Raw genomic sequence first — 15155 nt, forward strand, 5'->3', positions numbered from 1 at the left:
GGGGGGGACGACTTACCAGGGGAAAGCAGTGGGGCACAGGTCTCTGGCACAGAGTCTGTCCCTGCTGCTCAGAAAGAAAGGGGGAAGAGGAGCAGAGCATTAGTCATTGGGGACTCCATAGTTAGGGGGACAGATAGGAGGTTCTGTGGAGACGAGGAGAGACTCACGGGTGGTGTGTTGCCTCCCAGGTGCCAGGGTGCGGGATGTCTCTGATTGTGTTTTTGGGATCCTTAAGGGGGAGGAGGAGCAGCCCCAAGTCGTGGTCCACATTGGTGCCAATGACATAGGTAGGAAGAGAGACAGGGATTTAAAGCAGAAATTCAGGGAGCTAGGATGGAAGCTGAGAGCTAGGACGAACAGAGTTGTTGTCTCTGGTTTGTTGCCCGTGCCACGTGCTAGTGAGGTGAGGAATAGGGAGAGAGAGGAGTTGAACACATGGCTACAGGGATGGTGCAGGAGGGTGGGTTTTGGATTCTTGGATAATTGGGGATCTTTCTGGGGTAGGTGGGACCTCGACAAGCAAGATGGTCTTCACCTGAACCAGTGGGGTACCGATATCCTGGGGGAGAAATTTGCAAAGGCTATTCGAGTGGGTTTAAACTAATTCAGCAGGGGGATGGGAACCAAAATTGTAGTTTGACAAGAGAAAAGGTTGAGAGTAGGGTGGTCCAAAATAAAGTTTCAGGGAAGCAAGATGGCACCGGCAAGCAAGAAGTTGGTTCGAAATGTGTCTACTTCAATGCCAGGAGCATCCGGAATAAGGTGAGTGAACTTGCAGCATGGGTTGGTACCTGGGACTTTGATGTTGTGGCCATTTCGGAGACATGGCTAGAGCAGGGACAGGAATGGTTGTGATAATGGGAACTGCAGATGCTGGAGAATCCAAGACAATCAAACGTGAGGCTGGATGAACACAGCAGGCCAAGCAGCATCTCAGGAGCACAGAAGCTGACGTTTCGGGCCTAGACCCTTCATCAGAGAGGGGGATGGGGTGAGGGTTCTGGAATAAATAGGGAGTGAGGGGGAGGCGGACCAAAGATGGAGAGAAAAGAAGATAGGTGGAGAGGAGAATATAGGTGGGGAGGTAGGGAGGGGATAGGTCAGTCCAGGGAAGACGGACAGGTCAAGGAGGTAGGATGAGGTTAGTAGGTAGGAGATGGAGGTGCGGCTTGGGGTGGGAGGAAGGGATGGGTGAGAGGAAGAACAGGGTAGGGAGGCAGAGACAGGCTGGGCTGGTTTTGGGATGCAGTGGGTGGAGGGGAAGAGCTGGGCAGGTTGTGTGGTGCAGTGGGGGGGAGGGGACGAACTGGGCTGGTTTTGGGATGCGGTGGGGGAAGGGGAGATTTTGAAGCTGGTGAAGTCCACATTGATACCATTGGGCTGCAGGGTTCCCAAGTGGAATATGAGTTGCTGTTCCTGCAACCTTCAGGAGGCATCATTGTGGCACTGCAGGAGGCCCATGATGGACATGTCATCGAAAGAATGGGAGGGGGAGTGGAAATGGTATGCGACTGGGAGGTGCAGTTGTTTATTGCGAACCGAGCAGAGGTGTTCTGTAAAGCGGTCCCCAAGCCTCCGCTTGGTTTCCCCAATGTAGAGGAAGCCTCACTGGGTACAGTGGATGCAGTATACCACATTGGCAGATGTGCAGGTGAACCTCTGCTTAATGTGGAAAGTCATCTTGGGGCCTGGGATAGGGGTGAGGGAGGTGGTGTGGGGGCAAGTGTAGCATTTCCTGCGGTTGCAGGGGAAGGTGCCGGGTGTGGTGGGGTTGGAGGGCAGTGTGGAGCGAACAAGGGAGTCACGGAGAGAGTGGTCTCTCCGGAAAGCAGACAGGGGTGGAGATGGAAAAATGTCTTGGGTGGTGGGGTCGGATTGTAGATGGCGGAAGAGTCAGAGGATGATGCATTGTATCCAGAGGTTGGTGGGGTGGTGCGTGAGAACGAGGGGGATCCTCTTTGGGCGGTTGTGGCGGGGGCGGGGTGTGAGGGATGTGTTGCGGGAATTGCCGTCAACCCTTGTTCAAGAAGGGGAGTAGAGACAACCCTGGTGATTACAGACCAGTGATCCTTAACTCAGTTGTTGGTAAGAGAAGGTGACCAAACAGGTAGATGAGAGTAAACCGGTTGATGTGGTGTATATGGATTTCAGCAAGGCGTTCTATAAGGTTCCCCACAATAGGCTATTGTACAAAATGCGGAGGAATGGAATTGTGGGACATATAGCAGTTTGGATGGGAAATTGGCTTGCTGAAAGAAGAGAGGGTGGTAGTTGATGGGAAATGTTCATCCTGGAGACCAGTTACTAGTGGTGTACCGCAAGAGTCGGTGTTGGGTCCACTGCTGTTTGTCATTTTTATACATGACCTGGATCAGAACATAGAAGGATGGGTTAGTAAATTTGCAGACGACACTAAGGTCGGTGGAGTTGTGGATAGTGACAAAGGATGCTGTAGGTTGCAGAGAGACATAGATAAGCTGCAGAGCTGGGCTGAAAGGTGGCAAATGGAGTTTAATGCAGACAAGTGTGAGGTGATGCACTTTGGTAGGAGTAACCGGAAGGCAAAGTACAGGGCTAATGGTAAGATTCTTAACAGTGTAGATGAGCAGAGAGATCTCGGTGTCCATGTACACAGATCCTTGAAAGTTGCCACCCAGGTTGACAGGGTGGTTAAGAAGGCATACAGTGTTTTAGCTTTTATTAACAGAGGGATCGAGTTCCGGAACCAAGAGGTTATGGTGAAGCTGTACAAAACTCTGGTGCAGCCGCACTTGGAGTATTGTGTACAGTTCTGGTCACCGCATTATAAGAAGGACGTGGAAGCTTGGGAAAGGGTGCAGAGGAGATTTACTAGCATGTTGCCTGGTATGGAGGGAAGGTCTTACGAGGAAAGGCTGAGGGACTTGAGGCTGTTTTCATTAGAGAGAAGGTGGTTGAGAGGTGACTTAATTGAGACGTATAAAATAATCAGAGGGTTAGATAGGGTGGATAGGGAGAGCCTTTTTCCTAGGATGGTGACGGCAAGCACGAGGGGGCATAGCTTTAAATTGAGGGGTGAAAGACATAGGACAGATGTCAGAGGTAGTTTCTTTACTCAGAGTAGTAAGGGAATGGAACGCTTTGCCTGCAACGGTAGTAGATTCGCCAACTTTAGGTACATTTAAGTCTTCATTGGACAAGTATATGGACGTACATGGAATAGCATAGTTTAGATGGGCTGGAGATCGGTATGACAGGTCGGCACAACATCGAGGGCCGAAGGGCCTGTACTGTGCTGTAATGTTCTATGTTCTATGTTCAGTGGAAACAATGTTCAGAATGGAACGTGAATGTTAATTATAAACAGAGAAATTGGTCATTTAAGAGAGGGACTTTTTAAAAACAGAAAAACAAAAACAAACATATTAAAATAGTTTCTTTTGTAGAAATTACCTGCAAAGTTGTTTTAAACCAAACATTTAAAAAAGGAGACATCTTAGTTTTTGTTGAACTATTTGGCTTACTCACATGGTCAGCATAAAACCCAATGGCAGTCGTCATTTAATTTTAGCAACAGGAAGATCAAGGAAGGCAATATAGTCTCTGACTTAAAGCTTATTGGACACAAATTCCCATCAGAATTCTAGAAAGTGAAGTACATGTAAGTGTGGGAAACTTTAACGTTACCTTACGGCGAAGAACAGGAGATTTAGAAAGCTTCAGAAAGGTTGCATGGGGCCTGAACTCATTGCTGTCTTCAATATTCACACCTAATTCTCGAAACAATACCTCCACAGATTCTGTCAAAAGGCAAAGAGAGCGCATTTTAATTGTCAGACGGGTGTTGCACTCCGGCTGGATGTACACCCAGAACCATCCTTACAAACTGCTAAAATCAAAGGGCTCAAAGAATTAGATTTGAGATTTTGTCTATTTTAGAGACCGGTCTGCAATCACTTGTTATTTGTCTATTTTACTGTAGCTTCCCACTTATTGGTAACATTTAATAAAAAAACACATTGGCGATTTTCTGATGTTCTACACGTCAGGAATAAAGTTTACAACAGGCAACATGTGACACCCAATAACAGGCACAAATGTACAAAACATAGGATAACAAAAACAAAAAATCTGAGGGGACCCACATTCAAATCAAGAAAACTTTGAGATAGCTAAAACAACCCAATTTGCACACTAATACATCTTATGTAACCTAAATGTGTCTACATCACACTGTATTTCTATACTAAATTGAGTCACTAACAAAGTTTATCCAAGTTTAAAGCAGTTTTGGATGAAAATTGTAATTCCATTTATTTTGTCTCTTTGACAACAGCATGGTTGCTTAGTGTTTAGCACTGCTGCCTTAGTGCTAATTCCACCGTCGAGAGAGCAAGAGATGGTCTTTAGAACAGTATGGACTCAATGGGTCAAAAAAAAAGAATTCCTAGTGTGGAGGCAGGCTGCTATGATAAGTTCTATAGCAAGCCCTGAAAAAGGCCAGGATTTAGTGCTGGAGTCAGAAACCATTTTCTGCTTAGTGCCAATTCTGGACATGTGCAGTCCACCAATGGTCAACAGGCTTTTGATTTTTTTTTCAGCTAATATTGTTATAGCCTTCACAGCAGTGGCCACGAAAACAATATCAGCATCTTCAGGGTTACTGACCGCCTTAGCAAGTGGTGAATCAAAACATTTTTAAACATCTGTTTTATCTTCAAGATAAAGCATTATCCAAAATTTAAACTGTTTTCAATATTTTACTTAGTCCTTTGAAGCTGTCAAAAACACCTTGGAAGAAACTGGTGTAATTATAAAACAATTAACTCAGATTCTCACAAAGAGTCAGTCTAGAAACTGAAGATTGTCAACCTACTAGGTGGAGGGCAACTGAACTGAAAGTTAATTGCTCCTAGGTTCATTAAAAAAAAATCACAAAGTAAGCAAGCTGCGAATAACTACAAGGGGCACAAGTTTCACATGACTGGGGAGAAACAAAAAAAACTGTGGCAAGCAAGCCCAAAGAGAGGCTCAACTCCAAATACAAAAACAAAAGGGAGTGACAGATGCTATCATTTCCAGTGGGGTTTTGAAGGATAGGCAAACCAAAACTCCAACAACGTAGCCAAGAACACATTTTTAAAGTACAATAACATTTCAGAGTCATGGACAATTTACTAGGGTTTAAACAGAAAACAAGTTCCCATGCTTTCTTTTGAGAAGATGCTGTGTAAAGGATATACCAAAACTAAAAAGGCATTTTCTAGATGTACTGCCAAGGTCCACTCAGCTGCTTGGCAGCCAGAGATCACAAAAGATTGAAGATCACATAGCCCATTGCGAGATCTGCAATTATATGGCAAAAGTTTGGAAAACACCCCTTGTCATGGCTGAAAGCAAATCAGAAATTAGAACCCCCATAAGACAATGTGATTATGGGGAACAGGTGAAGGAGGAGGACCCAACCTAATTGAGCCATTCAGAAAACTCTCAGATTACCTTTGGTCAGCAGAACCTAGTGAGCAACAAGCTTTCAGTAAGGCAACAGGTTGGAAAAAGAGATCTACTTCACCAGTGAAACAACCAGGGCAGAATATCCAGCTTCAAAAACAACAATTCAAAAGGAAATAAGCGGATGGGAGCCAGACCAATGTGCAAAGGCCTGTGATATGGTAAAACAAGAACCTTTGTCAAAATATTCATGAGATTATAAAGATCCATCATAAAATGTCCTAAAACTGCCTGAATTAGTAGGGAAGAGTTGTTCTACAAATGAAAACTTAGGGATTAAGACTCGCCTAGATAAGATAATGGATCAACAGGTCTACAAAGAAACAAATATTAAAAATCCTCTCTGAAGGATATCAGAGAGTGTAAAGATTTTCCAGCAGAGAAACACTCACCAATCTAAGCCTGGGTAAAGTATCCTAAAGCAAAATATCTATTCCTTTTTTCATGTGGAAAGAGTGCACACAGTCTGAGACTTCAGAAATGTCCAGATCACTTGCAATTATGAATAAAGTTTGGAGGAAACAAGGGGAGATATGGTGTAGTGTTAAGTATCTACACAAAAGTTATATAATGGGTTAACTATGGTGAAGAAAGATTTGGGGGTAGATGTTGTAAAAAATATTCTTCAGGGGTTATTGGTCATGTTACATTGCAAGACATCAATAGAATGAGTGGTGCCTTCTGGCTGATACAAATGAGTTTTACTGTAGCTTTCAGAGTGGGCAAATGTATCCACATCAGCTTAAGGGCACAATAATTAACTGTCTCAAATTGTAGTCACTATCATACAATAAGTCTCGTTATCTAAGGACAGCTTTGGTGGTGTATTGTCTACATCAAGTCTCTAAACATGTCCAAGACAAAGCAAAAAAAAAGAAAACCACCTCAAATGATTCTTATCCATGACCATATACCAGGTAGAGGTGGCAAATACAAGATAACATGAGTGACCATCTGGGAAAATATCAAAGGGTTGTCTTAAATTCAACTTGAGGTCATATTCCTAGTTTCACGACTGACTTTCAGAAACATGTAGGACTGAAAAAGATGGACAGCATTACACTTAGTAATATTGTATAACAATGTAATCTATGAAATAAAAAAACTTATCAGATTTGGTTCAAAACAATAAAAATCAGCCTGTCAACTTTATACTGACCAGCCACTGCTTTCAGAGTAGAGATTACTTTATCATCAGTGTCTTCTGACAGTTTTGCGAACAGGACCTGGTTTTTAAATTGCCCTATTCCCCGGAATTGCAGAATTAAAGGTTTTCCCTCCAGAATAGCATCCACCTTGCTTTTACACTGTTGCAGTGCTGACACAGCTCTGGGAAAAATGAGAAATATTACAATTAGTTTCACATGAAAAACAGATTTCTTACTGCACTACTGTCAAGCATGTGTGTCTGCATCAACCTTTTTAAAAGACCTGTAAAATTTTAGTGCTAATTAATAAAGAAGTTGCTTGACTTCCACCTGCAGATCAAACTGGTCCTTACCTTTCACTGATTCCAATACCTAAAAACAGATCACATTTAATTAGTATAAAACTTGAGCCACACAACCAAGTCTGGTCTACTTACAGACACTACTCAAACCCACTTGCACGTCTTTAATATGTATACATTATGGTGAAGGTAGTCATACTAATGCAGTCAAGGTTATCAAGTCAGTTTCCCACCACCTCGTTAGGTTCGAGTTCCAAAAAGGGTAATTGTACACTTTGAAGTTTTTTTGAGCTGGGTTGGGAGGTGAGCAGCAGGGTTGGAGACTCAAGTCCGCACCACAGGCTGAAACCAGCATAGTAGTACCATGTTAAGTGACAACTTCCTGACATTAAGAGGACTGGGCTATGAAGGACAGTAATCCACCTGGGACTGCTGAATAAGAATTACAGGAGTGTTAGCAACCATCTATGGAGGTTAAATCTAAGAAAATCCTAATGCTGTCCACAAAATTTAAGGACTGGAGTCAAAACAAAAAGGTGCCAGGCAAGATGGTGTAGATAGATTTGAACCCTTTTTTCTAAATTAAAGAAACAAGTTATAAGTTAATTAGATTCAGGATTGTCATTCTCGAATTGCATACAACCAAGACTGGTGTAAACATTTGGAAGTGCAGATAAATAACTGATCTTCTGCAGTAATGGGTTAAATACCCTGGAAGCAAAGTATTGAATGAGAATTCTTGAGCGGGTGGTGATAAGTGCATATCTTCTTTCAATGAAGAGGAACAGGCAAGGAGGTGACACAGTGTCACAAGTACAGCCTGGGGTTCAAAACTTAGGTTAAAAAAAACTTGTTTGGTTCCTGCCCCCGCCGAAGATGGCAACATTGCTGGAAAAGCCAGTATTTCTTTTACATCCTTATCACTTTCAAGGAGGTGCTCACAGTACTTTCTGGAGAACTGGAGATCTGAAGGTTTTTGTTCCTGTGCGTCTGCTGTCCATGTCCTTCTAGATGGAGAAAGTCAAGGGTTTGGAGCATACTATTGAAGACAGCTGGACTTCTGCAAGCTACTATACTTCACCTCAAAGATGGTACACATTTCAAACAACATTGGGATAATGTTGGAGGAAGTGGATGGAGTGACAATCAAGTGGGTTAGTTTGTCTCGAATGATGTTAAGCTTGGAGATGTTGGAACTGCAGACATCTGGGAAGTGGAGAATAACCCAGCACACCTAACTTGCTAGCTCTTATAGGTGGTGGAAAGGCTTGGGAGATCAGGTGGGTGAGTCATGCACTGTGGGACACCTGCTCTAATGGCTGCACTGGTCAAGTTTTTGGGAAATGTTTAGCCCCAGGTTAGATGGATTCAACAATAATAATCCCACTGAACATCATGAGGTGTTCATAGTCTCTTGTCGGATGGTCATTGTCTAACGTGTAATAGACATGTTATTTGTTGTCATTTTTCAGCCAGGTCTGAATGTTGACACATTGCCCCACGTAGGCATTGACAGGTTCAGTATTTCAACAGTTAAGTGTAACTGAACAATGCAAGCTATAAGCATCTCCATGTCTGACCTGACCATTGGAGGAACTCTTCCAGTACTATCCTGAGACTATTATTATTGGTGTGCAGAACCACACCATTTTCCTCATGAGGCATAATCTCCTGACTCAACTGTACTCTCCCACCCTTCCTTTTGCCACTGGTGATTTTTAAGAGAGATTCCTTGAAACTTCCTTGCAGATCCTGCAAAGACACAAGGACCCTTGGTCAAGAATCCCTGGTCTGCAAAGCTCAAGAGGGCCTAGAATTAACTTTCATACTCATTCTTCTTAGTGAAAAATTGAATTCAATATGCTTAGTCAGGGAGTGGGTTGCAAAGAAATTCAACTGGAGAGTCAAGTTAATAGTAACATTAAATAAGTGGCCAATTAGGAATAAAGCAGGGCGTAGAGCTGGATATACACAGCAGGTCCTGCTCAGTTCATCCAGCTCCACACCTTGTTATGTCAGATTCTCCAGCATCTGCAGTTCTTACTCTCTAAGAATAAAGCAGCTTTGCTTTACATCAAAATCAACAGTACACCAACGTGCAATTTCTGTTTAAAAGTATAATTTACATACATTTATTAATCCAATCATTTAGATCAAGATTTCTTTGAAAATGACATTGTATTCAGCTCTTTCAACTCAAGCAGCAACTGCAGAGAACCTTATCTGATTTCTATTAAAACTCTCCATATTAAACTACAAATACATGAAAGAAGCAGTTAATTTACTTCAGTAGCAAGGGCAAGTCGCTCCAAAACAAAAAAGGGACAAAATATTTCCTCTACACAACTTGGAGAAGGATGAAAGAATGAGAAAGAATGAGAAAGAACAATTAGAATGTGGGGTAGAAAAAGCTTGCATGAACTGGGAAGATACTAAGCAAATGTCCCTTTTACAGCATTAGGATGCAAATCCCTGTGTTTTTCGGTGAATGTATCTTCGAAGATGTCAATTATAAAAATGTTGTGGAGGTGGATGAAGGTACGTAAAGTAGGAAATGGGAGGAAACAAAGTTTGGAATTTTGCCCATCTACTTATGTGGTTTTACCAACATTACTAGAAAATAAAATGAATTAGAATTTATTGATTCTCTTTACAGCACAAAACAACATCACTCAGCTAACAAAGTGCAGAGCTGGATGAACACAGCAGGCCAAACAGCATCTCAGGAGATCAGTGATAATGGGAACTGCAGATGCTGGAGAATCCAAGATACATCCGGGACTGCGAACCTAACCAGCTAGAAACTGATGTCCATTTCAAGCCCACTGACTCCCACAGCTACCTAGAATACACCTCCTCCCACCCACCCTCCTGCAAAAATAAGGTTCGCAGTCCCGGATGTATCTTGGATTCTCCAGCACCTGCAGTTCCCATTATCACATCATTCACTCAGCTGGTTCTTTCCAAGCGTAGCTTGCTTACTCTTCCCTCACATAGATGCAACTTTTCCTTAAGGATTTTAAAATCAACTTTAGTGAATCTACCTCCATCTTTCAATTACAAAAAGTAAACTTAATTCATGCATTGCAATTGCAGCAGTAATATCATCTTAAACATTCATTGGGTGAGAAGGTGGTCATTGTTCAAGAACTTTTAAAAACCTCCCCTTGGCTCTTGAGAATTTTCTTAAATCTCCCCTTAACCTGTAAAAGGAGAGTAAACGTAACTTCTTCAGTCTGTTCATATTACAGAAGATGCTCAACACAGAGTTTCCAAGGCCTTGACATCTTTAAAATGTATGACATACAAGAGACAATACTACATTGGAAGCCTACACAGTGATTCTTTACTCAGAGTAGTAAGGGCGTGGAACACCCTGCCTGCCAATGTAGTTAACTCAGCCACATTAGGGGCATTTAAACAGTCCTTGGATAAGAATATGGATGATGATGGGATAGTGTAGGGGGAGGGGCTTAGATTAGTTCACAGGTCGGCACAACATCGAGGGCCAAAGGGCCTGTTCTGCGCCGTATTGTTTTATGTATAAAAAATGTTTGTAATTAAAAACTTGTTTGCTTTTTGATACTCCATGCCACTAGAAATAAAACAAAAAAGGATCACATTTGCTTGAAGGAGACAACCACTGAAAATTTGTTCCTGCACTGTCATTCAAGTTGGGGTTTTTCTGTATTCGTTCAGTGACATGACAGCAAGAAAAATGATTGGGAAGGAGAGATCAGAGAAACCTTAAGCTTCAGCTCTAACTTTCTTCAACACTGCTGCAGATCTGATGAGGGAGGAAGATCACAGGAGCGGTCAGTGACTTATTTTGTAAGTAAATGGAAAGTTCCAAATGAAAGAGCAAACAATCCAAGCCCATGTCTTTTGTTTTGGCTTCCCTGTTAAGCAGTGGTATTTCACTTTAGCTCAACTCGTTAAAGACCATAAAGGATTTAGTCAGTTACCAAATGGCAAGACTGAGCGGTTGAACTGTTAACAGTATCAGTCAAGTTTCAACTAAATTATTGGATTATTTTAAACAATTTCTAACCCAGTTCTTAAAAGACAGCGGCATGCAAATGAGTTAAAAATTGACCAAGTGTATTTATAACTTGATTTGAAATTGTGTCAATGTGATGTTGAGTTGCAATGAAGTATATTAAAATTTTTGAAAAAGTTGTCAGTGTTTTGTAGCACAATTTCGGCTCACATTTTTATTACCTGCAGTTCTTCATTCTGCAGTTCTTCATTCCACGTTTCAAGACTAGCTTTGAAACCCTCAAATCTAAAGCCATTAACCTTCAAAGCCCAACGTTTTGCTTCCTAAAAAGAATAATCACTTGCACAATGAAGAAGGAGAAAGTGCAGAATAATCATGAGAATGGAAAAAAGGCGATGGTTCCAGTGAGCAGTTTAATGGTATAACAATTATGTACATTTAGAAGTAATATACTGAGATATTAAAGATAGAACATGACCAATGCATTATCTTCCTTTCAATTCAGTGTTGGATAGAGTCGACCTATTTTATTTACACCATCCAAGTCCCCAAGCAAATTTTCCACATCAAAATTTATAAATTTTGAATTTGCGTACTATATTTGTTAGTTATAAACCAGTATACCTGATATCAAATGGGACCAAGTGCAGTCTGATTGACTGCTATGCTGACTGCAGCTTTATTGCAAGCGTGATCCCAAACTTCCTGTCAATTCATTTTATTTTTCTACCACCCACTAACCCTTTGTTCCGAGTCTCCTGTAGCATTCCAATGAAGTACAACATGAGGTCAAGGAACAGCAGTGTTGAGTTACCTCTTTAAAAGAGAAGCAGAAAGGGCATTTGACAGTTTTCCTAGACTCGAGTGTGGGTTCAAGAATTTAAGACCATAATCTGCATCCTGATTGGATTTACCTTTCCCCCCTTGCACAGTGAAAGTAAAACAAGTGGAAAACCGCAGATCACAGCTGTTGATCAGAGTTGCTCTAAGCAAGTCTTCGGTTCCTCGTTTTAATTTCTTGTACCATTAATACTTGTCTTTTGTACCTTGCCCCAATTTCCAACTCCCTTAACTCACTTGAAACATGTTACATTTTTAAAACTTACTCGATTTCTGAAAAAAAAATCAATCTGAAGCATTAATGGTTTATTTCTCCACAGATTCTGCCTGACTTCCCAAGTATATGCTGAATTTATAGAACCTGTAATACCTCCTTTTTAAAAGTTTGATCTGAGCTTCATGTAATTAATACAATGCAGGAGGCGGCTGTTTGGTGTTGCGTCGGCACTAGTTGGGCATTCTGACTAAGTGTCAAAATCCAGCCTTTTCCCCTCAAAAGGAAACAATCCTTCAGAGCTGAACGATAGACATCACTCCTGCATGGTGACGGGCATTCGCACACCCAATCATAGCATTAACTTTAGGTTCGAGAATTACTGCCACACACAAATCTCAGAGGCCCAGGCAGCCAAGAGGAAAATTAGAATATACATTGCTCAAAAATAGAAACAGCGCACAAGATATGTAAAATCATCCAATACACAGAACATAACAGCACAGTACAGGCCCTTCGGCCCTCGATGTTGTGCCGACCTGTCATTGCGATCTGAAGCCAGTCTAACCTACACTATTCCATGTACATCCATATGCTCATCCAATGATGACTTAAATGTACCTAAAGTTGGCAAATTTACAACCATTGCACGCAAAGCGTTCCATTCGCTTACTACTCTGAGTAAAGAAACTACCTCCGACATCTGTCCTATATCTTTCACCCCTCAATTTAAAGCAATGCCCCCTCGTGCTCACCATCACCATCCTAGGAAAAAGGCTCTCCCTATCCACCCTATCTAACCCTCTGATTATTTTATATGTTTCAATTAAGTCACCTCTCAACCTTCTCCTCTCTAATGAAAACAGCCTCAGGTCCCTCAACCTTTCCTCGTAAGACCTTCCCTCCATACCAGGCAACATCCTAGTAAATCTCCTCTGCACCCTTTCCAAAGCTTCCACATCCTTCTTCTAATGCAGTGACCAGAACTGTACACAATACTCCAAGTGTGGCCGCACCAGAGTTTTGTACAGCTTCACCATAACCTCTTGGTTCCGGAACTCGATCCCTCTATTAATAAAAGCTAAAACACTGTATGCCTTCTTAACAGCCCTGTCAACCTGGGTGGCAACTTCCAAGGATCTGTGTACATGGACACAGAGGTCTCTCTGCTCCTCTACACTAAGAATCTCACCATTAGCCCAGTACTTTGCCTTCCGGTTACTCCTACCAAAGTGCATCACATCACACTTGTCTGCATTAACCTCCATTTGCCACCTCTCAGCCCAGCTCTGCAGCTTATCTACGTCTCTCTGCAACCTACAGCATCCTTCTTCATATCCACAACTCCACCAACCTTAGTGTCGTCTGCAAATTTACTAACCCATCCCTCTACGCCCTCATCCAGGTCATTTATAAAAATGACAAACAGCAGTGGACCCAACACCAACCCTTGCGGTGCACCACTAGTAACTGGTCTCCAGGATGAACATTTCCCATCAACTACCACCCTGTCTTCTTTCAGCAAGCCAATTTCCAATCCAAACTGCTATATCTCCCACAATTCCATTCCTCCGCATTTTGTACAATAGCCTACTGTGGGGAACCTTATAGAACGCCTTGCTGAAATCCATATACACCACATCAACCGGTTTACTCTCATCACCTGTTTGGTCACCTTCTCAAAGAACTTTTGAATGCTTCAATGAAACACACCTCTACCACACTTCAGGTGAAATGCATTCCAGACCATAACAACTTGTCCTCTCAGTTTTCCTCAAATACACATACAAATTCCTTTTCAAGTTGTTGTTTGCTTCCATTTCCACCAGCCTTATAGACAGCACATTGCATAGATCACATGTGATGATCAAAGATTTCTCCTTTCATTCTCTGTACTTGTTGCCGAGAACCATAAATCTGTGTGCACTAATTTGTATTAGTGATGGGAGGACTTCTATTTTGTTCTAACCTCACACAGTCCTACACAAATTTCCTCCGATCTCTTTTTGTTCCAGTGCAAACAATCCCATTCTTCTGGAAAGTTTTGCAGCAAAGATACCCATCCTTGTAATGTTCTGCTAACTCTCCTCTGTACTCCTTATTAGATCTTCCCATTCTTCCTAAAGGAAGGAGAGCAGAACTAGATGCAAAAAACAAACAAACCTTGGCCAAATTCTGGTCAGTCCACAACTAAACATTTGACAAAATTCTCAGCTATTGTACATAAACCCCTCCACAAATTGTCACCTTGAAGACAGTTAGATCATCCAATCTCAAGGTGGTGGCATTGGAGCATTTCACTGCAGGTAGGGTCGGGGGACATGACAAGGTCAAGATGAGATGTTAAATGAACAAGGGTCCAACCCAAGGCCTCAACACTAGAACAGGTGAACAAAGATTTGTGCACATAACTCAGGTTGAAGGAGGGTGTAGCAACCAGATGGTATTGGTTATCCTGGCTTACTAAGTCACTGAAGTCTGACTACCAACCTGTCATGATCATTCAAGCAATATTGGTGCCCCAAGATCCCCATGTTAAACAAAAATCACAAGCAAGCTTCATCCAGGATCCATTTTCCAACTCGTGCAATGGCAACCCCGTCTAGAACCAACTTGCCAATCTGGGAGTTCGGAGTCAAGATTCCGCAGAAAATATTGGCACTTCACATTTGTCACATTAGAAGCTTACACAGATCTTGCTTACAAAAACTACATGGTGGCATCCTCAACCATAAAAACTGTCACATTCTGGATTATGGCATTGTTCAGGTCAACCAATTACATGACAGCCATAATCAGGCAGAGGGTCTGGTGCCTACTGGACAGATCATTGACCTGTCTTATCATAGCGCATGAACTAAGGGTATCAATGGTCTCAGACACCATCTTACCCCAGATTACCAGATGCATGGCATGCTATTGAAAGAATGTTTTTCAAATTCAAAAGTTTAATATCAGCTCAGACGGTGTGTCTGAAGAATATATGTTTGTGCATAGTAGATAGCTGCACTAAATGTCTGTTGGATTCAATCCCATGATATCCATGCTCAGTTTACTACATCACAGGAAATAACATACCTAATGTAGAACAAGTTTATGCTGGGGGCAAGCTCAAATCAAACACCTAAAACCCCAAACGTAGCCCAAATGAGAAGGAGAAT

At 42.0% G+C, this 15155-nt stretch overlaps 1 protein-coding gene across 1 annotated transcript in view; it reads right to left on the bottom strand.

Moving 5' to 3' along the window:
• LOC125451547 (A-kinase anchor protein 7-like) overlaps window positions 1-15155 on the bottom strand; it is a 45013-nt gene that overhangs the window by 18867 nt on the left and 10991 nt on the right. Inside the window, exons 4-5 of the mRNA XM_048528751.1 lie at window positions 6650-6819; window positions 3667-3779 (exon numbers count right to left, since the gene is read on the bottom strand). Coding sequence (XP_048384708.1) covers window positions 3667-3779; window positions 6650-6819 — 283 coding nt within the window. The remainder of the gene's footprint in view (window positions 1-3666; window positions 3780-6649; window positions 6820-15155) is intronic.

The sequence above is a fragment of the Stegostoma tigrinum genome, chromosome 5, assembly GCF_030684315.1.
Source record: "Stegostoma tigrinum isolate sSteTig4 chromosome 5, sSteTig4.hap1, whole genome shotgun sequence".
Lineage (NCBI taxonomy): Eukaryota > Metazoa > Chordata > Chondrichthyes > Orectolobiformes > Stegostomatidae > Stegostoma > Stegostoma tigrinum.